The 27,308-nt window shown below is 38.7% G+C and overlaps 2 protein-coding genes across 7 annotated transcripts in view; one reads left to right on the top strand and one right to left on the bottom strand.

Moving 5' to 3' along the window:
• LOC117304476 (S-adenosylhomocysteine hydrolase-like protein 1) overlaps nucleotides 1-7,675 on the top strand; it is a 46,436-nt gene extending 38,761 nt beyond the window's left edge. For all 5 annotated transcript variants that reach the window (XM_033788983.1, XM_033789000.1, XM_033788966.1 and 2 more), the window contains exons 9-13: nucleotides 1,382-1,476; nucleotides 2,541-2,639; nucleotides 3,259-3,406; nucleotides 5,474-5,594; nucleotides 7,389-7,675. In XM_033788983.1, coding sequence (XP_033644874.1) covers nucleotides 1,382-1,476; nucleotides 2,541-2,639; nucleotides 3,259-3,406; nucleotides 5,474-5,594; nucleotides 7,389-7,395 — 470 coding nt within the window. In that variant the 3' untranslated portion in view covers nucleotides 7,396-7,675. The remainder of the gene's footprint in view (nucleotides 1-1,381; nucleotides 1,477-2,540; nucleotides 2,640-3,258; nucleotides 3,407-5,473; nucleotides 5,595-7,388) is intronic.
• Nucleotides 7,676-15,155: 7,480 nt separating this feature from the next.
• LOC117306926 (DNA-binding protein P3A2-like) lies at nucleotides 15,156-26,852 on the bottom strand. Of its 2 annotated transcripts, none has more exons than XM_033791504.1 (8): nucleotides 26,766-26,852; nucleotides 24,567-24,728; nucleotides 24,094-24,208; nucleotides 21,066-21,192; nucleotides 20,164-20,472; nucleotides 19,406-19,648; nucleotides 17,845-18,166; nucleotides 15,156-17,210 (listed from the first exon to the last, which is right to left on the bottom strand). In XM_033791504.1, exons 2-8 carry the CDS (start codon nucleotides 24,682-24,684, stop codon nucleotides 16,933-16,935), a joined length of 1,512 nt encoding a protein of 503 aa, XP_033647395.1. In that variant the 5' UTR covers nucleotides 24,685-24,728; nucleotides 26,766-26,852; the 3' UTR covers nucleotides 15,156-16,932. The 2 variants fall into 2 exon arrangements, with proteins under 2 accessions (XP_033647395.1, XP_033647396.1); XM_033791505.1 differs by lacking the exon at nucleotides 26,766-26,852 and adding an exon at nucleotides 26,198-26,598.
• Nucleotides 26,853-27,308: the final 456 nt, after the last annotated feature.

The following is a 27,308-nucleotide window of genomic DNA, read 5'->3' as shown; positions in this document are numbered from 1 at the left end:
AAGCACCAAGATTCATGCTAAGGTGAGTTGTCAGTATTACCATAGTGATTTGTATTGTGACGTCATATTTTTATGGGATTTGAGGCATTGCATGGTGAAGTATCGATATACATTTGGTTTGCGGTAACACCATGTGTGTGTCTACTTGCCAGGTAGAGTTTGTTCTTAGAGAACTGTCTTTCTATATTCTACTACCAGTGAGTAGATTTATTGGATTGTTCAGGAGACTTATCAGTTCTGAAAAGAACTATCCTGGTTTTTTAACTACTACCCCGGCAGAAGGTAAAGAAAATTGGCTGGGACTACTACTTAAGCTTAGCTTATAGGATCGTATTTAACTGTACTAGTCATACTTCGTTTAGCAGTTAAGATGGATTCAAAGGTAAGATGACTCTTAGCTCTTTTTGTGAAATCAAACCCTGGTCACCTCTGTTTTTTTTTTTGTTTTTTTTTTACATGTTCGGGGTACAAGCATGTTAAATGTGTACGTGAAACTGGTTGCCATCCAATATGAACTTCAGTGCTTTGTGAATCGGGTTGAACGGTTTGACAAAGGGGAACTGCCATGTAGTATGGGAGTACTACCTAGATGTTGATACTGTTCATGAACAAGGGAACTTTGTGTTTCAATGCTGGAACTTTGACCCATGATGGGCTTACGGGAGCACCGGGAATTTTTTGTTCAACATGGACCCCAAAAGGACATTCTTTAGAAAAGGGAATAAATAAACAACAATAGCGGGTTCCTACAACCAGGGCCCAATTTCATAGAGCTGCTATGCACACAAATTTGCTCGGCATAAAATGTTTGCCTTGATAAAAACAGGATTACCAACCAAATTTCCAGGTGATTTTCAGGATAAGCAAACAACGGCTGAATACCAGTAACAAGCAAGATGCAACAAGTTGAAATTTGGTTGGTAATTCTGTCTAATAATCAAGGAAGAAATTTCATGATAAGCAAATTTTTGTGCTTAGCAGCTCTATGAAATTGGGCCCTTATCTACAGAGTGTCGGTTCGAATCCCCTGCCGTGACACTTGTGTCCTGAAGCAAGACACTTAACCATTGCTTTGTTCTTCGGATGGGACGTAAAGCCAATGGTCCCATGTGTTGTGTAATCATGTAGAAGAACCCAGTGCACTTATTGAAAAGAGAAGGATTCGCCCTGGTGTTCCTGGCTGTGGCTGCTGTATGCGCCGTAGCACCTTGCTACATAATTTGGTCTCAGAATTCATCTCTGCAATAACCGTTCTTTCTGAAAGTTTGTATATACTTAGCCCCTTGGGTACCTTGTTTGGTAGATATGTGCGCTATATAAGAATTTGATATTGTTATTAGTAGTATCTGTAAAATTGTGTGTTTGTGGTTTGTTCTGTCAGGTAACAAGAATGTGGTATCACGCCAGCACCTTGACCGCATGAAGAATGGCTGTATCGTGTGCAATATGGGCCACTCCAATACCGAGATAGATGTGGTAAGTAGTGAAAAACCCTTGCAATACAAGTTATTTGTGGCTGGGCAACTTCTCCCGGTTAAAGAAAGCGTTACAATTACTAAATGTTAAAATTTTGGATCACAACATTGGAAATATTTTCTTAAAGGTGTCAATTGTTACCGTTATGGGTAGGGTCATTTTTTTATATTTTTTTTTTAGTTTCTGCTGAAGACAGTGTCTACTTGCTGAGAAAACAGAAACAAAATCTGTCAGGGAATTTTTACAAGATCGTTGAATCCATTCACGTTTAGTGAGGTGACAGCTTGTACCAACCGCATCTCTGGCCACAGCATTTTCAAACAGACACCAACCCTCAGAAGTTTGAGAAATGAGTCATGCTTGAATCAATTTTTAATTCAAATGTTGTTCGGTTAAAAGTTATCCAATCATTAATATTATGAATGAATTTCTGTTCATGACTGGATACCTGCTCATTTCTCAACAACTTTCTGATACTGGGCCCTGACAATTTAAGGGTTCTGAGTTACATTTGAGGTCCCTGGGAAGGAATTGGCCTCGCTTTCACAAAGCACTAAGATTCATCGTAAGATGAGTTGTCAGTGTATCGTCATAGTGATTTGTATTGTGACATCATACTTTAAAGCAACTGCGATTAATTTGCAGTTACGATCAATCTTAGCTCTTTGTGAAGTCGGCCCTATGTACATTTGTCTTACAGGTGTGGATTTTCAACTCCCTGATGAGGGCATACAGCATCCAGGCCATGGTCATGTCAGGACGCTTCTCATGTCTAAGGGGTCATGTCACGCTAGGCAATTTACAGGCAACCATTTCCAGGCAATCGCTAAGAAGAAAAGCCATTCACATTTTTAAAAATGTTCACCTATTTCTCTTGTGGATTGTAAGACAATTATTCAAAAACTTACTCATGTTCTACTAAAGTGGTCATGTAGCATGCACACTGCAGTTGGATGCCTCCAAGTTGCCAGTCAAAGTTGCTTCGTGTTACAAGATCCTAACACTGACCATAATGCATGTCACCATACTAATACTTTGTTCTGTCTGTTATTGTTGTCTTTCAGGATAGTCTACGTACCCCAGACCTGACCTGGGAGAAGGTTCGATCACAGGTGGATCACATCATCTGGCCCGACGGTAAACGCATCCTACTCCTCGCACAGGTACAGAGTTTCAAAAATAAATAATAATAGTTTTAAACTTATTTCTTAATGGCCCCTAAACTCAGTAGTCTTCTTCACTCAACTAATAAGCCACTACTTGTGCATTTTCCCTTGCAGGCCTTGAAATAACCCCACTGCACCCACAGCAATTGCCGTGGTGCCCTGTGTTTTAGCTGTGGTGCTCTTTGCAAAGTTCCAATACAAGGAAAACTACTGTGCCCCTTCAAGAACGAAGTTGAAGGCTACCGTAGGTTTAATTCACTACGCATTTTACATACCTACTATATGCTTTGTTTTTGAAAGGGCAAGGGCACCTAGACGTCTCATCCTTGGTCACCTCTATGGGGAAGTTCCTTTTGGAACAAGGGCAATAAGGCCTCCGTTGCCTGTTTGAATATTACGACACAATAGCGCCCTCTATAGCCCTATATATCAACTGCCATGTTGTATTTCTAGTTTTCTCTTAATTTATTTTAGTTTAGTTAAGTTTTGTACTTTCATTGCACAAACATCAAAATACAACTCAGTGCAAAAGGGGAAACCCAAAACAGGCCTGCGAGCCGACTATCTTAGCGCCAACTCGTGTCATTTGATGTATTCATTGTTGTTTATTAATCAGGGGCGATTGGTGAACTGGAGTTGTTCCACCGTGCCGTCATTCGTAGTATCCATCACTGCTACCACTCAGGCGCTTGCTCTCATTGAACTATTCAACGCTCCGTCTGGTCGCTATAAACAGGACGTCTACTTGCTACCCAAGAAACTTGGTGAGTTGTGTCCCCCCTCCACCCCACATTTTTAAGTTGAACTAAATAAAATTAAAAAACCTGACACCAAAACAAACTATCTGTGGTTCCTTTTCGTACAATGAACCTTGGTATCCCTTATTCTTATTGGATACAGGGAACATGACCAAAATGGTGGCCGAATGATAAAGGTCTATTATAAAACCATGTTTTGTATATTTCGAAGCAACAACTTATTCACTGCATCTTTAAGATAGTTGCGCTTATTCTTTTTATTTGATTGTTCACATATTAATGCACAACATTGGTAGAAGTGAATTAATATGTTGGGTCTCACAAAGTACGGATACTGACCTTTTTTATTGACCGCTTTTGGACTTGTTCTTTACTTTCTGCTTTTATCATCGTACATTTAGTTGTATTTGACCATTTATGTCATTGAATTTTGAATTATATTTCTGTTTTCAATCATTAACCCTACCATTGTTATTTTATCTATGATTTTATCTATGAAGTAACTTTTGTAATTCGCTGTGCATTTTAGTATAATATGACTTGCCCGTTCATTTTATAACTTTGAATGTTTTGCTGTGTTTCTTTATCACTGTTTTATTTGTACGCAAGTGTGTTTCTTGACAGTGCATGTATTTTAACTTTGTTCTCCCTGGTGTTGATGTCAGATTGAACTGTGCAAATAGCACATATTTTGGGTGCATGTCATCTTTTAGCTGACCAAAGTACTAATAAATGCAGAAAGTGACAACTCGCTGTTTCAAATCAACCAAGTCAAGATTTTCTCAATTTCTTTTTCTAGAAGTAATAATTTAAAGTATTCTTGTTTTCATAATGTACCTGTCATGTGGAATCATGATCGATATCTGTTGCTTAACATCTCTTTATTTAAAGCAGTAGTCAACAGTTTTCTTCTTTGTACAACCTGTGCAACTCAAAGTTTCATTTTTTTTTCTCCCCCATGTGTATTGCCTGTCTGAACTTTTTCCACCCATTTTCTTCCCAAGTTTAGCCCTTGCCAATATCCATTTTACATGTTTCTTTATTTGAAGCAGCAGTTGACAGTTTTCTCCTTTCAAAGTTTCAAATTGTTTATATTTTTGAAATGTCCTTGTGTGTATTGCCTGTCTGAACTTTTTGTTCCCATTTTCTTCCCCAGTTTAGCCTTTGCCATATCCATTTTACATGTTTCTTTATTTGAAGCAGCAGTTGACAGTTTTCTCCTTTCAAAGTTTCAAATTGTTTATATTTTTGAAATGTCCTTGTGTGTATTGCCTGTCTGAACTTTTTGTTCCCATTTTCTTCCCCAGTTTAGCCTTTGCCATATCCATTTTACATGTTAGTGTTTCTCTTGTGTGTGCAATGTATTGAATTTTTTGAGGGAAATAAAGAAGTATGATGTAGTGACAATTAGTATGCCTGGTCCAGCGAAAAAAAAACCTGTTATTTAGGCCTACACTCAAGGGACTATAAAAACCCATTTGTTTGAATCTATATTTTGGTAAACAAAAAAAAACTTCTATGTTTTATGTTGTGCATAGAGGCTCTTGTATTATATAGATGTCTTGTATTAGGCATAAACAAAAAGTTATGTTGGCGTAACCCGACCTACCCTAAAAGTAAGGCCGACCCTAGATATTTTTATCTTTTTCAAGGGAAGATATTTAATGATAAAAATATATTAAAGACATAAAAATAAAATAAATGTCGTCAAGAGTGAAAAAATATACGATTTGTTGTGTGTAGCCTTGTTTTCTTTTGTTATCATGTATACTAACAGCTTAAACAATTAGAAAACATGTCATTTTGCATTGCTGGGAAAAAAGGGAAAAAATCCCTACCTACCCTTTTTTTTTTTTTTTTGGGGGGGGGGGGGGCGTTACGCCAACATAACATTTGTTTGTTAGGCCTTAGTATTAACCAGTACACAATCTGAGGGAAGGTTTTTAGGGTTAGTGTTAAGTGCAGTAGTAATAGTGATAGTAGACAATTTTAAATGTCGGAGCATGTCATTTTTTTTTTTCTAGGAATAAAATACAACTTTTAATTGTGTCCATGTATTGATGTAATTAACAGATGAATACGTTGCCAGTCTCCATCTGCCAGCATTTGATGCCCACCTGACTGAGCTAACTGACGACCAAGCTAAATACATCGGTCTCAATAAGGCTGGACCTTTCAAGCCAAACTACTACAGGTAAGATGGAACCTAAGCAAGTCCTTTAAAAAGAAGTTACACGTTTGGTAATTACTCAAAACAAATATTAACTTAAAAACTGACTTGTTGATAGTATAAAACATTTTGGGAAACGACTCCCTCTGAAGTAATGTAGTTTTTGAGAAAGATGTAATTTCTCTCTCAAATATTAAAAGACTTCTAGCTAGAAGTCTTTTATTCCTATCTGAAAGCACACAAATTTGTCAACAAGGGTATTTTTACTTTCATTTTCTCGCAACTTTGATGACCAATAGGAGACTTTCCAACGCTAGGCGGCAGCAGACATACCGGGTAAATTTCCATTGTTTACGTAGTTCTGAACATGCGCATAATTCTGAGAACAATGGATTTACCCGGTAAGTCTGCTGCCCTCTATCGTCCCAGAAAGTCTCCCATTGAGCCCAAATTTTCACAGGCTTGTTATTATATGGTTATGATGGGATACACCAAGTGAGAAGACTGGTCTTTGACAAATTACAAACGTGTACAGTGCCTTTAAGATATAAGGGAAGTAGATAACCATACCTGTGAGCTTAACATGTGTATAAGCTTGGGCGATATCACGATATTATCGAATATCGCGATATTAATTTGGAAACGATTTCGATATCGGATGGATTTGGTTTTAATCGAAATATCGATACATCGCGATATATCGCGATATATCGCGATATATCGCGATATCGATTAAATATCGTGATGTGTAGCTGAGACATCTTGCACCCCATAGGTTTGGAGTAAAACCAGAAGAATAGGTCATTAGAACACCTCTCTTATGCCATGACTGTCTATTCTACAACTTTCACTAGGAGTTTGAAGACTGATGATGTCAAATTTAATTAATCGCGATTATATCGAATATCGCGATATATTGTCGGCGATATATCGTGAATAAAAGAAATCGATATCGCCCAAGCTTACATGTGTATTTAACTATCTTGTTTTAAAGACACTGGACACCTTTGGTAATTGTCAAAGACTAGTCTTCTCACTTCGTACATCTCAACATTATGAAAAAAAAAAAAAACTTATGAAAACTTGAACTCAATTGGCCGTTTATGTTGAGAGATAATAATGGAAAAAACACCCTTTACAGAGTTGTTTGCTTTCGAGCCAGTTAAATGTTTGAATGTCAATGAGAAAGGGTCTCTGTATGGGTCTCTAAGCTGAGTTTCATTGACAAAATATATTATAAGTAGCTTAATAAAACAGTGTCCTTAGGATTAAAAATAATCCCACATTTTCAAACCCTGAAGCAGGCTAGTTAAAGGCAGTGGACACTATTGGTAATTACTCAAAATAATTACCGGTATTAGCATTAAACCTTACTTGGTACGAGTAATGGGAAGAGGTTGGTAGTATAAAACATTGTGAGAAACGGCTTCCTCTGAAGTGACGTAGTTTTCGAGAAAGAAGTTATTTTCTACGAATTTGATATCGAGACCCCAAATTCTAAATCTGAGGTCTCGAAATCAAATTCGCAGCATCTAAACGCACACAACTTCGTGTAACAAGGGTGTTTTTTATTTCATTATTATCTCGCAACTTTGACGACCAATTGAGCTCAAATTTTCACAGGTTTGTTATTTTGTGCATATGTAGAGATACACCAAATGAGGAGACTGGTCTTTGACAATTACCAATAGTGTCCAGGGTCTTTAAAACATTTTGTTTACATGTACCTTACGTTTGATTCCTGTAACACGGGTCACTGTGGATCCACCCCCTAAATGTGTTTTTTAAGAAACTGTGACGTATTATTTCTCACTGCAGGTATTAACCTAAGGTCATCACCAAAGAGAGACCTAGACTTGGAATGGATAAAGACAAAAGAAATTATTAGCAAAAAGCAACAAGATTGCCAACAACACCTGACAGACTAGAATCCTGGTATCGTTGATGGGTAAAGAACCAAGATAAACGGAACTGTTTGTTGTTTTACTGAAACGAAGAAAAAAGAAAAAAGAAGAAGATTAAAACAAAAATAAGAATTGTAATGAAAAGAAAACAATGGATAATAATATTAGTAATGTGAATAATACCAAAATGTGAAAGAAGAATATATTTACTTATGAATTCAGTATTTGTGGAATGGTGTAAGTGCTACTCCCAGCTCAGTGCGTTAAATCCGTTGGATTGAAGACCTTTTTGTTTAATATTATGGTTGTAGTATTTGAAGGTCACACTGATGTGTGTCGCAGTTTAGCCAACATGCCGTGGCAAATGATTGAGGAATTGTTGTCGGGTTAAATTATCTTAAGTTTCCAAGAAGCACTTTTTTTTTGTCTTAAAGGAACACTTTGCCTTGGATCGGACGAGTTGGTCTTTGAAAAGTGTTTGTAACCGTTTGTTATTTAAATGCATAAAATATGGTTAGAAAGATGGAGCCCCAAAGACTGGGATTGTAGGTTTGGATTTTTGCCAGGCATCAAGCAATTAGGGAATCGGCGAGCAACACTATGCATCTGAGGATTATTATGGGCTGGTACAATAAAAACAATTCTGCTGAGTTGCGTAGTTCTGTACTTAATTAAACGGTTTTCTGGATTGTGGTGAATATACCTTCACTTTCAGAAGGCATCGTAGATTTGAATTCCTTCCATAATAACAAGCAAGTCATCATTCCTGTATAATGAAGTTAAACCAATAGAATTATATTTATATTATTGTTTGAGTTAAAACAAGGAATGTAGTGGTAGCACTGTTTGAGTCGAGTAAGCTTTGAAACTCGGCATGGTCAGTAATGCAATCTATTGAGGTTAGAGGTTACACGGTGTGTGTGTAACATCTCTCCCTGAGCCTTTTGGGTTGAAACGTAGCATACAGCAACAAGAGACCAATTCTCCTAGACTTTGATCATGGCTTTTTAGTCGTCCTGATAGCCGCTACAAACAGCGCCCTCTTGTGATCAACCTTCGTAATTTAGCCTTAGATTGCGAGTTAGGGCGCGTGATAGCTAATAATGTGGGGGCGTTTTTCGTGGCTGAGATGCAGAAGAATAACCGCGATCTAAGACTTGAAATCAAGTCTAGCATTCTCCTGAAGATCAGAGTATACTGATTAAAACATTGAGTTGTCAAACCACCAGCCTGTTTCAGAACCACCTCAACTCTCAGAGAGATTTATGTACATGGTGCGCCCTATTAACCTCACCAGAATATTTGAGTCGTTGATGTACATACAGTCCTCCTTGTGCGATACATGTAGAGATGGCGTAGAATCTACACAGGCAGCTTTCCAAGCCACTGAACTTTTCAGTCACAATTTCTAAAGGCTATCTGAGCACGAATTCTTGCTTAACAGAATAATTTGCTTAAACAGAAATGAGCAGGGAGCCAGTCACAAGCCATTTATCTTATCCTGGTTTCGGGCTGGTGACCTATTTTTGCCAAGCATGACTTCTATTTGCTTAGCAAAAATTGTTTTCTTCTTCAAATTGAATGTGATTTTTTTTCCTATACCTCAAAGAAGTTCATCAGGGAAGTAATTCTAGACTAGACTAGATTTTAAAAAAATGTTCACTAAATTGTAATGCTTGTTAAAAAAACCCAATCTTTTAAATCCTGACTCACAACTATAATTTTCTATATCATATATTTTTCTCAACTTCGACCTGATTTCTGCTCTGTGCTGGTCGTTTATTGTGTATGAAAAACATGACCGGTTCGTACTACACGCGTAAGAGAAAGCGTAGCAAATTTGCTTGAGTCAAAATGACAGAATTTGGGACGCTAACTCAAAGTGGCAGACTTACATGTACCAGGTACATTTCCATTGTCTACATAGTTCTGAGCATGCGCACATTACCAAGAACAACCATGGATCTACCTGGTAAGTCTGCTGCCACCCAGTGTACCAAAGGTTCCGCATTGGAAAAACTGCGTGTAGTGATTGTTGTATCACAAAAATTTGTCTTGCTTTCGCATGAAGTATGAACCAGGCTTGAGTGTTTCACTTCTGCCTCAAACCCTTTGCTTTCAATCTTCAGCTTCCTCCTCGGATTTTGGTTGCAACAATTTTCATTATTATGAATTTATTATGTGTAGGATTTTACCAACAGCAATAAATAACAAAGTAATTCAGTGTTTGTACTTGTAGGAGTTGACTTATAGGATGCATTTACTCTCATCAATAACAAATCAAATTACCCAACATGGTACGAAAACCTGGTCATCAATCTGTCTTGAATATCCCCATCCTTTGTCAAGAATTGATGTCAAAAAATAGGACATTTTTGTGAATGTGTTGCTCCCCTCCCCCCAACACTCCTGCGTAAAGTTTCAATTTTTGAAACAGTATTGAGTAAAAAAAAATCTTGCACTTTGGATTGTTGTTTTCCTTCGAGGGTGTGACTGTATGATAAACAAGTTGCATTGGTTTTGCGAGGGGGGCTAAACAAAAAATTGTTTTGACCCTTAATTCACCAATGTGCATCAAGCACTGAATACGTGACACTTTTGAGTTGTGTGAGAAAAACATCCACAGGCAAATTACTACAGTGGGATTCGAACCCACGAACTCTGGAGGCTGTGTTCTGTGGTCATGAGTCTATGAGTCGTATGAGTCGATGTGGTTGGCTGCCAAATTTGCTTTTGGCATGTAATTTACCCAATTCACCTGACGTCATCATCAGAATAATCTTGCATGGGCCATTTTGGTGGTCAATGTCAATGCGTGTTATTCAGAGAAGTGCGCATTTTAGGCAATGCGGCGTTTACACATAAACCTATTGACCACCAACATGGTGAGCGTGGGATCATTAGCCGCGTGTGACGCGCGTGCAAGGGGTCAATAGCCGCGTCCTTCGCAATTCAGCTTCTCAGCTACCTCTCAATTTATTATTATTCGTCGGTAAACTAAAATCAAGGGAACTTTTTTCCCCCTTGAAGGGAGTGTGAATTTTGTCATGATAGGAAGCTGCTTTGAAATGTCGCCCATTGAGTTATGTAGAAAACTCTGCCCTTTCGTGAGCATTTTTATTTTATTTTTTAGGACAACGCTAAGATACATGTAAGGTTAAAAAATGCATCGTCTCTTTTTTGTGCAAGAAATGCTTGTGAATGCAGGACCAAAATTTACAGAGCTGTTGAGCAGAAAATATTGCTTTGAAAACTGAGAAGCGGGAACCATTCTGGGTGGTAGTGTGACAGGATACTGCGGATCAATTTTAAGACTCTGCATCCTGCATAATTCTGCATTTACAGCTCTTCTTCACTTTTAGGGATAGGGTCTGCATTAGCTGTGTAAGCCAAGAATACCAAGTGATGTGAAATATGCGTCTGTAAGCAGAATGTTTTTTGCTATTAAGGGTAAGCAGAGCCATGAAATTGGACTTCGGTACCCACCCAGCTATCAAATGAGCAAAACATTTTAAGGAAAAGTTATGAGGTTTAAATGCTTTGTGAGTGGGTATCCGCATGGTCTCCAGAAACTGGCGAAATTAAGACAGAAATCAATTGAATTTGACAAAAAAGTTACTGAAAAAAATTATGCAATTCAATTTCTAGTAAAGATATTGTTCTCCCGAGTGTGTGTGGCACCAAGTCTGAACAATTTTACCTCCAGTGTTGGTTGCTTTAAAATAAATTATACAAAAATAAAGTAGTGTTAGGTTATATTTAACAAAATCAAGGATACAATGAATATTATTATGATCATAAAAGGAATGAAATTGTTAAATGGAAATGGTGTTTGTGTCGATCTTTTGTGTTCTGGTTGAAGGAGAAATCCAAACTGTTTTTGAACTGGTTCTGGCAAAACATTAAACCATTGTAAACCTCCCAATTTTCATAAGTGAGAATTTTATATTTTAAGTGAGAATTTTATATTTTAAGTGAAAATTAACAATCTGAACATGTTCCAGCAGAATAAGGCTTGAAATCTGGACCGAGATTAAGCCCTGACCCGTGTTAGAGGTTTTGATATGGTTTCATGAGGTAACATGTTTGGTACGGTTTCATGAGGTAAAATGCCATGATTTTGAGTTATGACAAAGCTGGGCCGTTTTGCTAATTTAATGATTTACATCTAGTTTGACAACTTGCTTGTTATCCTCAGGGGAAAAGGAAAAACAAAATTTTGTGAAAAATTAGAACAGAACATTCTCCTTCTAGGCCAAAAGGCAAAATAGTGCCTTTTTTTCACACTAACTCATTCATTTGGACAAACACACTCTGATCTAGTTCTCTTGTGCCAAAGATACTTTCCAAGAAGCTCGTTGAAATCGATTAACAAAAGAAGTTACCAAAATGTGGCAATGTAACTTCAACAAACTTTGACAGATCAGAATTAGCTACACACAACAAAGTTTATGACAATGGTGTTCTTGAGCCACGACACTTGACTGTAATAATTGCTTCCCTTCACCCAGAGGTAAAATGGGTACTTGTGAGGGCAGAGATGGTTCATGTGAATGATTAAGCTTGATGGGCTGATACTTGGCAGCACAGACTATATACTCCCAAGGGAGCTAACATGGTTTTAGAAATGAAATAAATGGCCAAGTGACTGGTAATCATTTTCGAAGAACTATAATTGTTACTTTTAAATTGTGCTATATTAAAGGCAGTGGACACTATTGGTAATTACTCAAAATAATTATTAGCATAAAACCTTTCTTGGTGACAATTAATGGGGAGAGGTTGGTGGTATAAAACATTGTGAGAAACGGCTCCCTCTGAAGTGCCATAGTTTTGGAGAAAGAAGTAATTTTCCACAAATTTGATTTCGAGACCTCGAGTTTAGAACTTGAGGTCTCGAAATCAACCATCTAAACGCACACAACTTCGTGTGACAAGGGTGTTTTTTTCTTTCATTATTATCTCGCAAGTTCAATGACCGATTGAGCTCAAATTTTCACAGGTTTGTTATTTTATGCATATGATGAGATACACCAACTGTGAAGACTATTACCAATAGTGTTCACTGCCTTTAAGCTGTTATTGTTCTACGACTCTCACCTTGTGTTCAATGAGGCAATTTAAACAACATTCACATGAAAAAAACCAAATCGATCTCAACAACATATCTTTATTTCATTTGTTTTTACTGTCTTCAACAGAAAAAAATCCACTTCCTATGTACACAATATTTCTATTTGATTCATTGCATTCTAAAACTGTACAAAATAATACACACCCACTTTACTTGTACATTAATAATTACAGTGCATTTTCTCTGCTAGAAACATTCAAGATATTTCACCCGTGTGTTTGACTAAAGCCCGATCCATACTTCAAGCGAATGTGAATCGCGAGAAAATTAGCTCCGCTTTCACGCGAGGTACAGAAGATGTGACCTATGTTTACATTCAAACGGCCCTCTGTTGACAAAACACTGTACACTTCATGCTTCGCCGGGCAAAGACGCGTAGTCATGGTAAGATTGCGTGTACTTTCTAGCTGGCTGGCAGAGATCACACCATCTATAAATCGGGCTTATTAACTATTCAACTACGATGTTGGCATATTTGGTTTGCTGGATTTCTTTCTTTTAAAAAATAGTTAGTGCAAAATAAATAAAATAGAAAACGAAAATAGGTAGACTTGGTCACAATCTATATGAGCATGGATTAAACCAGAAAGGGCAAGTTGGATGTATGTATACAAAACATCCGTGACATTAAAAAAACTTGCACTAAAAACTTTTCTTTTCTACAAAAGAGTACCATTGAGTAGCCTTCGTTTCAAGTCCTTAAACTAACTTTTAGGCAATATATCTAACGAAGGGCACTATTAACTTTGTTAGTGTTATTCACATTTATGACATCAATCGTACATTGAAATCAAACAATGGCTACGGTTGGTGGATACAGCTGTTGCTATAAGCATCCTATGCTTTCATCACATGTCCACATAACGACTAAGCCACAGCCGCAAACTCCGCCCAACTCAAGGGACTAAAACACTACTCCAAATTGACTAAGTACATGTACTTAACTTATCATGTGTAGCATCAATACAAATACAGGTGGTCAGTATACAATTGTTGCATGCTGGGACGGGGTCCATGGCACCTGAGGGGAAAAATGGCACCCGAGGCAACCAAGGGTGCCATTTGCCACCGAGGGTGTACAAAACCCATGAACCTCAATTACAGCGTGCAGCAACTGTTTTGTTATCAATTGGCAACATTATTATTCCTTGTCTCAAAGTTCTGTTGTCATCTTCAAATATTATCACATTGTACATAGTTTAAAACAATTCTTCACTGTTCCCTCAAACCTGTGGATGTTTTGTACTTAAATCGCTGAAATTTGACCAACGGTGGAAACAATCAAGGTAATGCGTTTTTGTTGCACGTCACATGATTGGTTCTCGACCAATCAAACTTCAGTTTGTTACCGAGGTATAACAATATCAGATGGTATCATCTTGAAACAAGACTAACCATTATGCAGCAGTAACATGCACCTACAATGCATCAATAATTTAGTGACATTGCAAATCAGTGAACCATTAGGAGACTGAAACGAATGCTACCGTTGGAAGGACATTCCAAAAGTAAATTCACTACCATCCGTTCAAGCAAATATCAGACTCCCCACGCCAAAATCAGGCTCTTTTTTTAAATAGAGAAATGGCATTTAAAGAAATATATTATACCCCAAACAGTTGCCTTGATGATGATCAAGTACAGTAAATCAATTTTTCACTTTGGACAGAAAAAGCCATTTTAGGCATGAATATACCCCATTGAATAACCCCTTGGTTGGTTTGAAAGTCGCCATCTTGTCCTTGTAGACCAAACCGTATGAGCGTCTAAACGCGTACATCAATGAAGCATGCCATACCCACGTACACCCACACGCTCACAGACGACATGCTGTAGGGCAAGGTTTTGAATGGTGACGTCATATTCAATCTGGTCTATTGACACATGATTCACAGACCATAGCAATCTTGCATTGATCTCCTATCAAGCCCATGTACCAACATCATACCAAGCAGCTAACAAGGCCTAAACTGCATGTACATGTTACATTCTATTTAGCACACAGCGACATTGACTCCCAACATGGCGCCGCACCAAGATTGTAATGTTAACATTAGGTGAATTGGATCTCAACATAAGCAACGCAAGGCTGGCAAGACAGTAGTCTAGTCACATTTCCAATTGAACCAATCACTATTGCATTGTTCACATAGCGAACAAGACCACTACCACTATGAAGGTTGAACCTTCTGTTTCTGGCATGATGAAGGTCAACATGTACACTGTATTATTTTTTTTAAGGGTTTATGTACTTTTTGTAGGACAAAAAACACAATGTGTACAGATTTACATTAAACTTACACAGTTTGAAGATCATGATAGTAGAAAGCTTCACTGAAAATATTACTTGCTGAGGTGCTGTAGTTTTTGAGAAATGAGTAAAACAATGGCATTAAAATAATTTTCGCCTCGGTGATCAAGAAACGAAAATGATTTTAGCATGTAAAAACGTATTTTCATGACATTGGTTTACTAATAACTCAAAAACTACACCACCTCAGCAACTAATATTTTAAGGTACGCTTTCTACTATCATTATCTTCAAACAGTGTAGGTTTAATGTAAAACTGTGGACATTGAGTTTTGTGCTACAAAAAGTACCCAAACCCTTTGAAGGGAAGGTATCATTATATTTCCCCTTAGAACTAAAACAAGAAAAGAAGCTATTCAAGAGGCTGTACAATAAAACTGATGTCTACCCCGAGTATAAATTCATGTTTGTAAACAACAACAACAGTAAATACAACACACTATCTCCATCCATGTCTACCGGCATGTAATTGGCTTCATACTATAAGACAGAATACTATAACAAGTGAGCATCATGATTTTTTATTTTTATTTTTTAATCATGGCCTAAAAAGGTTTATTAAGAATTTATGGTATTCAGAACGCCATAAATCTGGCAAATAAAAGACACCTTAAAATTCTGTTAAAAATTCACAAAACGAGAGATTATTGTTTCTTTTGGAAACAATTTGATTCGATGGAAATGTGAAACAGCTACAACGTAGAATGAAACACCCTCCGTCTACTTTTCCTACTTCACAAATGAGTGTCATCTTCTGATTGTTACAAAATGTATAATTTGAAGAGAACAATGCTGTGCTTAAATCTAAAGAACCCGGTGTTGATTTCACAAAGTGCTTAGATTCAATTTAAGACAAGTTGTCAATATCACCTAAGGATTTTAATTTTTGTTTAAAGCGTTCTCCCTTAAAATGGTGCAAACTTGTGAGATATTGTTTTAAATAACCATCTTATACAGACGCCTTGCACTGGCAGCCATTACGGAGGTCAAACAATGAAAACATGCTTGCCACACACACAACTCTCAGCCATTGATAGGTCTCCATTGCCCTCAGTGAGGGCTCTGTTACAGTCTTGTGACACCATATGCGAGGGTCTTATATCCCCACCCAGCAACAAAAAGCAAAATGTAAGTCATTTCTAAAACAAGGTGCTTTGGAGAGGGTCCACAGGCTAAAGTCAACTCGCTACGACTAATCTTTCAAAATTTAGATTTCTTGAAGAGCATTCACTTTATTTAATTGAATGAAGAAGGTTTTTTTTCTCTCCGGCTTTCCAAAGGGAATGCAATATACTCGGTCTTGCACTTTTTAATTCATATGAACGAAATTTGGCTCGGAGAGTATCCCACAACCTTTGCCCAACTTCATATTTTTATAAGCACACAAAACTGCTTAGCACAGAAAAATCTTTGCTTAGCAGAAACAACCTAACACACTAATATCTGTAGAGTGTCTGTTATTGGTAATCTGGTAATTTAGGCTTGGCAGAGAAATTGGCTAAGCACAATTTTCTGCTAAAGCTTTATGAACTTGCGCTCTTATTTTAATCAAAACAATGGGCTTTTCAACTCTACGGTGAGCAGGGAGGATGGTTCCTTTGGAGAAAAGCTCAGTTGACAACCCTGTTCTTGTGGAGAAAAGCTCAGTTGACAACCCTGTTCTTGTGGGTCCTGTTCCTCTTTTGTTGAAGATGAACAGGACCCTTTGCATAGCTCAAACAACTGAAACATACGAGCGCAGATGCACCCCGCACATCTCTCAGCCAATGATGTATCTTCCTTTGACCCCAGTGAGAGCGTTGTTTGTGCTTGTGGCGTCGTTTGCAATTGGTCTATTTTTATGATAGGATTAGACATTCATGTACTGCTATCATCTACCTCATCATACATACAGAATGAAGGGTGATACTTTAAGACTTTCAAGGTGGTCAGGGGTAGCGGTTCGGATCCAAGAGAAAATGGGTGGGAAGGAGGGTGGCGACAAACCAGTAGCATTTAGCCTAGCCTTCCCCCTCAAGGCTGCTCTATTGTAACCACTTCCACGGCGTGCGTCGCTAGCGGCACCGACGAGTTATGATGCTGTTGCTGCTGCTGCAGGTGTCCTCCTGCAGCCACGATGCTGGTTGGCACCACAACCTGCTGTAGCTGCTGAGACTGGACCATCGCCGTGGGTTGGGACTGCACTACGGCCACTGTGTGGCATGGTAGGTGGGTGTGGACTTGGACCTGCCCGCCGTGCTGCTGCATGCTGTTCACCATGCTCTGATACATAGAGGCTGGTATCACAATGCCTGTTTAGAAAGCCACAAATGAAACTTTTATACAAATGACATCAGTCTTGAATAAAATAACCAATTTTAAAGGGCCTCTGGTAAAATTGAATCTCAAAATTTGATGATATCATGAATAATTATAATAATAATGAAAACGACTAAATGAAATAGGTTGATTAACTTTCGATGGTGCATCAGCATAACTTGAACATCCCCATGGTTTAAATGAGTACATGTCAGAAGGATCTATTGATAAAATACATCATCTGCACCATTTAAAAAAAATCACCACAGGTCAGGGTTTTGAATTGGGAGAAAACCCTTTCAAACAATTATTGGTCGACATTCAAGAGGCCAAAATTTACTAACTCTTTTGCAACATGTTTGTAGAAATACTATTTTACTTTATTCAACAAATCATTGGATCAGGATTTCTTCTTATCTAAAGCAAGTAACCATAATTTTCTTGACTAGCCAAATAAGAAATGTAAAACATCTGACATTTTGAAAACTACAGTGTTTGAATGTTTCTGAATAGTCAGGCAGTAAAGAGGTTAAACTTGAATGCATCTTTTTATCTATGTGAAACGTAGTAAGAAGTATAAATTAGTTAATGAATCTTCAGTCCTAATCATCTCATGGCTTTCCTTACCTTGCGTGCTACCATCGTTGACATTACTGATTGTTCCCATCGTCTCTCCGTTACTGGACAGCATGATATGGGTCCCCTCTGCAAGCGTGGCCTCCGCTAGGGTCGCCACCCCGTGGGCAGCTGCCTCACTGTTCATCTCGATGGACACTGGGGTGGCCTGAGGAGCCTGGGGGAGGGTGGTCGTGACCACCGTGCCGGACTGTGATGAGGCTACATCTGCTAGCGTCTGTACAGCCTGTGTAGCTTGCTGGATCGGTAGATGGTGAAGCTGGACATGCTGGATCTGACCCATCTGTTGAACCTGTTGGACCTGTTGTACTTGCTAAAATCAAAGGAACAATTTATCAATTGAATTAGTGTTGATTGGACTGGCATTGACCTTCACTTAGTCCTTTGACTGGATGACAATACAAAATGTATACAGCCACTATAGGCATTCTGGAGCAAGTTTAATCAGAACCGTAGTTAACCGTAGTTGAAATAATTCTGATCCAACGCATGCTAGTCAAGGATGGTTAGACTAGCGTAGTCGGTGATTCACGAACAGCCAATGATCAAGGTTATTTGCATCACTGTGTTATCAATAGCTGTTTTTAATTGTACACTGATTAATTGTACACTGACCAGTTATCAGAAATATATGATCATGTTCAAACGACTTACTGCATCAATCATGCAGGCACGATTCCACCAACTCAAATAAATAATTTATTTCAATAAAAAAAGGTTGGCACAAGAGTTTGAATACTGTTCATCCATGATCGCCTAGTGAATATGTTAACCACTTTGGCGAACAAACATGTCGTTAGTGTTGAATTTAATCTATGAACTCACAATTGCGACATGGCATGACTGTTGTTTGCAATTCAACTTCTGTATGCATGCACTACGTACGCCATGAACCAACCACTAATTAACCACTGGTCCTTGGTTGAACTTGCTCCTAGATAAGCCACTAGCCCTTGTTAAATGATAACTGATTCCAATGAGATTTGAAAAACCCAAGGTTCTATTTATTGGTGCATCAGCATAACTTTTGACATCCCCATGGTTTTAAATGAGTACATGTCGGAAGGATCTATTGATAAAATACATCATCTGCACCATCAGAAAGTAAAACCTCACGGTGAATTTCTACAGATTCTCAAAATCTAGATCCCTTGCATAGGCCGCCATCCCCAAGGTCAGTCAATACAAAAATGTGTACACCACGCACAACTATCAGCCAATGTGAGGTCTTCGTTTGACCTCAGTGAGTGCGCTGTTGGGGCTCGTTTAATTAAGGGGAGAGGCACTGCGTTCTCGAATACTTCTTTTTATCAAACAAGAAAAGACCTGCAATCACAAGGTTGTGGGTTTTCACTCGCCCGTCACTATTTCCACTCGCATTTGGCGACCGGGCGACTGCTTATTTGGAAGTTTGCCGAGCTCACATGATGGGAAGATCATCTAAACAAGGTTGTGGTAGCACTATAAGACTCACTACATAGATACCAAAATGCATGAGCTTTTGTGTCAACAACTACTTTCATTAGATGCTATTTATCAGTAATATACTCACATTGACGTCAGTTAACGTGGCCACTGTGTTCCCTGTATCCACCTGTATAAGAGATACAGTGCCGTCTGGATTATTAATGGTCTGTACCACAGCGTGTGACGGGATGATCGTGGTCTGTGAGCGTTGGTGCAGCATCATTTCTTTCACGTCCTTGTCGTCGGAGAACTCCGGTAGGAGGTCTTCTCTCCCATGATGCTTATAGCAGTTCTTGACGATGGTGCGCAGGGCGTGCGTCCAGGACACCTGTGGTTGAGAGGGGATGGACTTTGAACCATTATTAAAAAGTCTTGGTCCATCCTAAAGCTGTCTGAACTTTTTACTGCTCTTTGCCTTGTACAACATATCCACCCTACACTCACAATGTTTTCAGCTTAATATATTCGGAATATAAAATTAAAGAGCTACTAATTGGTGCATCAGCTTAACATAACTCTCTCCATTTTTTAAAATTGAGTACAAGTCAGAAGGATCTATTGATAGAAAACATCATCTGCACCAACGTGGCCTCTACTTAAAAGCCATGCTTAAATATCGATGAATACTATCGTTTGTAACTTTTCTTGATGGTTGGCCGTCCACTGGATAAGGTTCTAAACCCACACAACCAAGTTGGGACTGATAACCCAATCCACATGCATGGTTCCAGTCCGAGGTTGAATTTGAACCAAGGGTCCACAGAGGTTTAAGGCAGGGAAAGAAACCACTGATCCAACCTGACCCTCAAGGGATCAAAGATGTAATGATTCTGCAAGACCTACCTTCTTCTTTTCATCTTCAGAGCGGACGTCACTGCGGACATTCGCCCACGGCAGATCTGAAGGCCACCAGACGGGCCGGCAACTTTCCTTTCCCCAACCGGGTTTGCCTCGCCCTGTGGAGTACTTCAGCATCAGCGGGATGAATGCCCGCAGCTGAGCCTGCGTCATTTTGTTCACTGGAGTAGGGATGCCGTCCAACACCAGCGGCGGGAGGTCATACAGGTTGGCGTTTTCAGCCTGGGCTGGTGGCGTCTGCTGGGCAAGGGCATTGTCCAGTTCACTCATGATCACACTCTTACAACTTCGAACCTGGTGGATGAAAGAAAAAAAGTGATAAAGCAGAACACCACAGCGTTACGTTCGAAAGCAACACCCCACTCTGTGCTTATTGGTTATCTAAAATAACTGATGACATAACATTTCATTACCTGTACAAACCTGGGTCTTTTGAATAATAATTCCACAATTTGTGAATTGCTTTGAAGCTCTGAGGATTTTGATACAGAAAAAAGAGAGAAAATGATTTGCTTTTCACACAACCACAGCAACTATTTGAAAGAGTAAAATAACCATGCTCTCAGTTAATTTCTCTCAATAAATTAAAGTTTTAATTTGTAGTGTAGCCAACTAAACAAACTGACTACTCAGTGCATCAGAGTCAATGTTTAATCCACATTGCATTCAACTCGGATGAGTACGACTAGATGTCATCATCTGCACTGAGTAACCCAGCATCAAAGAAACTAAAATGCAAGATACGAAAAGCAAAGAACTTTCGTCACTGAATAACCCCTGGAAGGGAAATTCTGAAATACAACGCTGTATGGCTGACCAAAAGTGACTGCTCTGTGAGCCACTTTAAAAAGTCTTTAAAAAATCAACAGTCAGGCTAGAATACTGACCACATGATCCAACGGGGAAGCGCCAAACACTTTGAAGTTGGTTTCCTGCTTCCCTGGTGTGCAGCATATCATGACGGCCTGTTGACCGACCCTGGTGGTATACTCATCAATTGTGGCTCGTAATTTCCTGTGGAAAATAAAACAGAAAAGTTCCATGGCTTTAGAGTTTTACAAATAATTTGGTTTAACATGGCTGGACAGTATGAGTGAGCTCATGACTGCAAGGTTCATCTTTCATTTCATTTATTAATTCCATCGTATATCTTATTTATTTATTCTGGTCTTATTGAGCCAAGGACTCTAAGAAATGTGACTTTATCACTGTACTAGCCACGAATCCCATGAAGGGAAGACTTTATCACTGTACTAGCCACGAATCCCATAAAGGGAAGACTTTATCACTGTACTAGCCACGAATCCCATGAAGGGAGGACTTTATCACTGTACTAGCCACGAATCCCATGAAGGGAAGACTTTATCACTGTACTAGCCACGAATCCCATGAAGGGAAGACTTTATCACTGTACTAGCCACGAATCCCATGAAGGGAAGACTTTATCACTGTACTAGCCACGAATCCCATGAAGGGAAGACTTTATCACTGTACTAGCCACGAATCCCATGAAGGGAAGACTTTATCACTGTACTAGCCACGAATCCCATGAAGGGAAGACTTTATCACTGTACTAGCCACGAATCCCATGAAGGGAAGACTTTATCACTGTACTAGCCACGAATCCCATCAAGGGAAGACTTTATCACTGTACTAGCCACGAATCCCATCAAGGGAAGACTTTATCACTGTACTAGCCACGAATCCCATGAAGGGAAGACTTTATCACTGTACTAGCCACGAATCCCATGAAGGGAAGACTTTATCACTGTACTAGCCACGAATCCCATGAAGGGAAGACTTTATCACTGTACTAGCCACGAATCCCATGAAGGGAAGACTTTATCACTGTACTAGCCACGAATCCCATGAAGGGAAGACTTTATCACTGTACTAGCCACGAATCCCATGAAGGGAAGACTTTATCACTGTACTAGCCACGAATCCCATGAAGGGAAGACTTTATCACTGTACTAGCCACGAATCCCATCAAGGGAAGACTTTATCACTGTACTAGCCACGAATCCCATGAAGGGAAGACTTTATCACTGTACTAGCCACGAATCCCATCAAGGGAAGACTTTATCACTGTACTAGCCACGAATCCCATCAAGGGAAGACTTTATCACTGTACTAGCCACGAATCCCATCAAGGGAAGACAAGGACTCTAAGAAATGTGACTTTATCACTGTACTAGCCACGAATCCCATGAAGGGAAGACAAGGAAGGTGATTTTAGTTTTAGCTGGAAGGAAAACTCCAGATACCATTAAATGCCAACTCAACCATCTTGACTGCAAGGTTTCTTAAATATATAAGACATATGATTGCACTAACCATTGGAAAAAAGTCAAACTGCAATGAAAAAAACCTACAAAGATTTGTACCAAATCATTGGCCCACAAGAAAGGCCAATGAATGACCTCCATCGGACTTCTAACGAGGGCACCTTATGCAAGTGCATCGTTTGCATAAAATCTAGATAATAACTTTAGAACAAAAATATACTTCCAAGAGTTCTTTTCCCAGATGTTTTAATTTTTTCAACTGTTTACGGCTCTTTGCCTAGCACAGCATTTTAACCCCTCGTTCAAAATAATTTCAGAGAGAAATCTTTAGAATAAATGTAGAGCTACTAGTTGGTGCATCAGCTTAACATAACTCTCTCCATCTTTTAAATTGAGTACAAGTCAGAAGGATCTATTGATAGAAAAACATCATCTGCACCAACATGGTCTCTGAAAAAAAATTGCTTAAATGTCCGTTTAACCGTCTCTGAAAAAAATTGCTTAAAGTCACCTGGAAGTGGTATTTTTTCAAAATAAAGCTTTTGTCACTAATATATGTGTTTTGATGAGCGGAATGTGAATAAACAGTTAACTAAGGTTTAAAAAAATCAGTTCTTATGTTATTTACAAATTTAAGAGTAGACCCCGACCCGAGAGGGCGCTGTTCGTGACGTCAATCGAGGCAGACTTTGCCTGTAATGCGTAGAGTAAACACTATTGCTAAGTACATGTACGGACAAGGTCGTGAGTTTGTACGTTAAAAAAAAAAAAAAAGGGTTTTCCGGCAATGCCGACCAGGTGTATTGCTGCTGAATGCAGAAATACACTTTATGAAATGTACCAACTCACGACTTGGACGTACATGTACTTTGCACGTGTGTTTACTATACGCATTGCAGGCAAAGTCTGCCTCGATTGACGTCACAAAAGGAGTAGGCGGAGTCAGCCCCCCAAACAACTTTATATATTTTTTAAACATATAAATCGTGACAAACAATTACTAAAAAAATTGTTTTATTGTTCGTAAGCATATACTCTTATGTTTGAAAGAAAAAAAAAATTATATTTCCAGGTGACCTTAAATGTCCGTTTAACCAGTTGTTTTTAACTGTATTGCTGGATGGATGGAACGATTTCCTGTGTATAGCGTAGCAAAGTGCTGCACAAATTGTATTAGTTGCTACTCAAAAATCATCATTCCGTTATTCACAATTTGCCACTCAGTCTTAATATTTTGCAGAACAAAATCGTTCCCTGTAAGGCAAGGCCTGGCGCAGTGGCTTCATTCATGTGGATTCATTTGTTTTGTGTACTACACATATACCACAAGTAATGCTGATGACAGGATGAATTGAAATTGCTGGGATTTAAACCAGAGTCCAAGAGATAGAAAGCCAACTCAACCACACAGACTTCAAGGCTTTTTGAATATATGATTGCAAAGACCATGAAATTAAGTCAAACTACTTGCTTAAAAAATACCCAGGAAGTTGTATAAGTGCTAAACAAACATTAAAAGCAGAAGTATTAAGTTGCAAGGCAGAAGTATCAAGTTGCTTAATCTTTCTGGGGGGGGGGGGGTGTCATTGATTCTTAGCATAAATTATGTCACTTCTTTGTTATTTACCTCAGCAATCTCGTCTGTTGTCGTTTGCGTATCGATGGATTCGTCTCAAACGAGTGAGGGCGCTTTCTCTTTTTTCCTGTCGCAATAGCAGCTGCAGCTGCAACACCGATGGGACCTAAGAGAGACCACAAGATACAAAATCAGTATAAAGTTTGGGTTTGGGGTTTATTTGGGGTTTTTTGGGGGGGGGCAGGGATGCATGTAAGAAAAACAGAAGTTGTTTAGCACCCTTCCTTTTTTCTCCCCAACCCAAATATTCTGATTTTTTGTATTATTAAGTTAATGAGGCAATTCTGAAAGGTATGGCTTCCATTGCCCTGGGGTGCATCCCACTCGCGCCCTGGTCTTGGGCCTTGATGCATTTTGAAAATTTCCCCATAGATTTGTTTGCAATGGAAGTGCCCTTTGGTTTGTGCAAAATGAAAATGACCTTGCCCTCTCAAAAATGAAAAACAAGCCAATGTTTGCTATACCTGCTGCAGCTAGTTGTGCTGTGACATCATCGTGCATGGAGGAGTTGAGCAAGTCCGTCTCATCGAAGGCAGACTCCGGCGAGGAAGGCTCGCTCACATCATCCCCTATCATCATCATCTTGAGTCCTTAAAGTGACCCCTAAGGTCACACAGGTCAGCTTGCTAAAAACACAAACAAATATATAGGCCTAAAGATATGGATTTAACAATGAGGTTATGCCATAAGTGTTGTAAATTGGAAACTTCTTTCTTTACAAGATTTATTTGTTGTTTACCAAGATTCAAACTTTAAATGAAAAAAAATTACCAGGAGCAAATGGTCCATGGGTAGGTCACGATTACCACAGGGAATTTGAAAGCACCTCAAAACCTCCCAGTACATTAAAACCCCAGATATGGGCATGTAATCAACTGACATGATGAATTAAACTTGATCATTGCATCCATGAAAAAATGAATATCGCAACTTGCAACTCAAGTTTTTTTAAAGATTTTGATTGAGAAAATAGAAAACATAAGGGCTGTTATGGAAAATATAGTTGACAGTTTGATGGGAAAAAGCTGGAGATACGGACGTACCATTCCACTTATAGGGCCCTATCTCATGGCTCTGCTTACCGCTGAATTCAGCGCTTACGTAGCCTACGATCACAATTCTCTACTTGCACGTCATGATCGCCAAATTTGTGCGCTAGCTGTATAAGCATAGGATGCCTAGTAAAGTAAACATACGCATGTACGCAAGCGAACAAGCCAAAAATTTCCCTCATGAAACACGCTTGCCGTAACTTTTACAGCATAAAGCAAAACTCGGAATTCCCTGCTTCCTTAAGTACAGTGCGGCCGGTAAGTGCTGATTCTTTGCTTTGGGTTAGCAGAGCCATGCAATTTGGCCGAGGTCTTGTCCATGGCCATGCTTTTAGTGGAGGACTTGGATTACTAATCCCTATTCGGTCAACCTTTTGTCGAGTTGCTGTACAATGTACATTATCACAAGTTCGGCATTTGAAATATTAGATTTGAAACTAATTAAAAATGGGTGTTTCTGATAATTATTATGTTCATGTTGTTGAGGATGTAAATTGCATTATTTGATTAGGACCAGTATTCCAGTAACAACTGGGGCGCTGAGTTTATGGGGGTTCTTTCAAACAAACAAATCGGCCAGGGCAGCACCACAGTTACTGGATCAAGTATTTTTTAGTTGAAGACTTAATTTCCTTTCTTTTTCAGCATAATGAACTTGAAGCAGACCAGGAAAGAATTTTCAAGAACAAAATACACTCAATACTCATTATCTTGTAGTATATGTTGTATGCAATGCCAATGCATCATCCTGATCATGACAATACGTTGTTACTTTCTTGAATTAGTATTTGAGCCCCTAAAAGTAGTTTTTAAGAAAATTAAAACGTGTTTGACAAGAACAGAAGGGTTGTCCACAAATAGGCCCGAGCCCAAGGTCCCACAAAACAATTAGTTTTTGGTGCATGCGTCGTTCTAATTCTTTTCTTCTCCTCGAAAACTTTTTTTTGCGACTGCGTGATAGACCTATATGAATTCGCGCATGTCTGCAAATAATCCTAGCAAATGCTGCCAACATACGCCAATGTAATCCTCTTAAATCTTACCCATCATTCGGTTTCATAGGATCAAATGTTGATTTTATTGCCATCTTCTTTTCAAAGAAGGAATTGGTGTGATTTTTGCTGAGAAATAAATGGCCAGTCAGGCAGATTTATCAATTCAACGTCGAAATATTTTACGAAAAGATCTTTCGTTGACCGCCCCGAGTCGAATATTTTTCATTGCGGCTGCGCATACCAAAAATCATCCGTCTTAAAAAGTACGACGAATATATGATACTGAAATCAGCTTTTCAAGCACATTTTGATTCAACTTGAATAATTTGGCTACACTCTCAATACATAAGGTATATCTTGCAGTTCTCACTGTCAAACAATTTGTTCATAAAACGACTGAAATCGTGAAAAAAATTGAGGCTTGCTTATCTTGAAAGTGGGATGTGCGAAGTGCGACTGCGCAAACGACAAAAGATCGAGTGGTTTACAAAAATTGCACATATATCTTTTGCTAAATATTTTAATTTTGTTGTCATAAAATCCTAATAAATACAAAGAAAAATAATTGTCAATTCTTTGGCTTTATCCAATAAAAATATCGTTCCAAAATACTTACCTTAAATACCCGCAAATTGATGTCAGAAAATGCCCTTCCAACCAAAATTAGATGCGCGGAAACGTACACATTCGGGACGGTTATGAGCACGCCACTCAATTTCCCCGAGAGGGTCTACCAATAGGGGTACCACCAATTGAGTAAGGAGAATTCACGAACGATCAATCGGTTGTCATAGCAACCTCCGATAGCGTCACAGGGTTCAATATACTTTCATTTAAAGTGCAATATTTTAGAAACTTAATATGAAACTCGAATGTTGACAAACATTTAGCATAAAGCAACTTTCTCCAATGTTATATCCATTTTCTTCCTCCATGGTTATATTAATAAGGGAATCAATGTGTTGACCGAGACGAAGTCGAGGTAAATTATCAAGAATATCCAGGCCTCGATGGGTTTAAACCACTAGATTGAAAACCGATTCAACATGCATTTTTGATTCCGATTCAAAAATACCTTTTCGGTCAAAAAACAATCAACACTTTTAGGTCAAAAAGTAAAACAAATGCAACAATTATAACTTTTCAATAATTTCTTTCA

Source organism: Asterias rubens, chromosome 2, assembly GCF_902459465.1.
Source record: "Asterias rubens chromosome 2, eAstRub1.3, whole genome shotgun sequence".
In the NCBI taxonomy this organism is placed as follows: Eukaryota; Metazoa; Echinodermata; class Asteroidea; order Forcipulatida; family Asteriidae; genus Asterias; species Asterias rubens.
The sequence above is the reverse complement of the archived record's forward strand: the minus strand, read 5'-3'. Positions and strand labels throughout refer to the sequence as shown.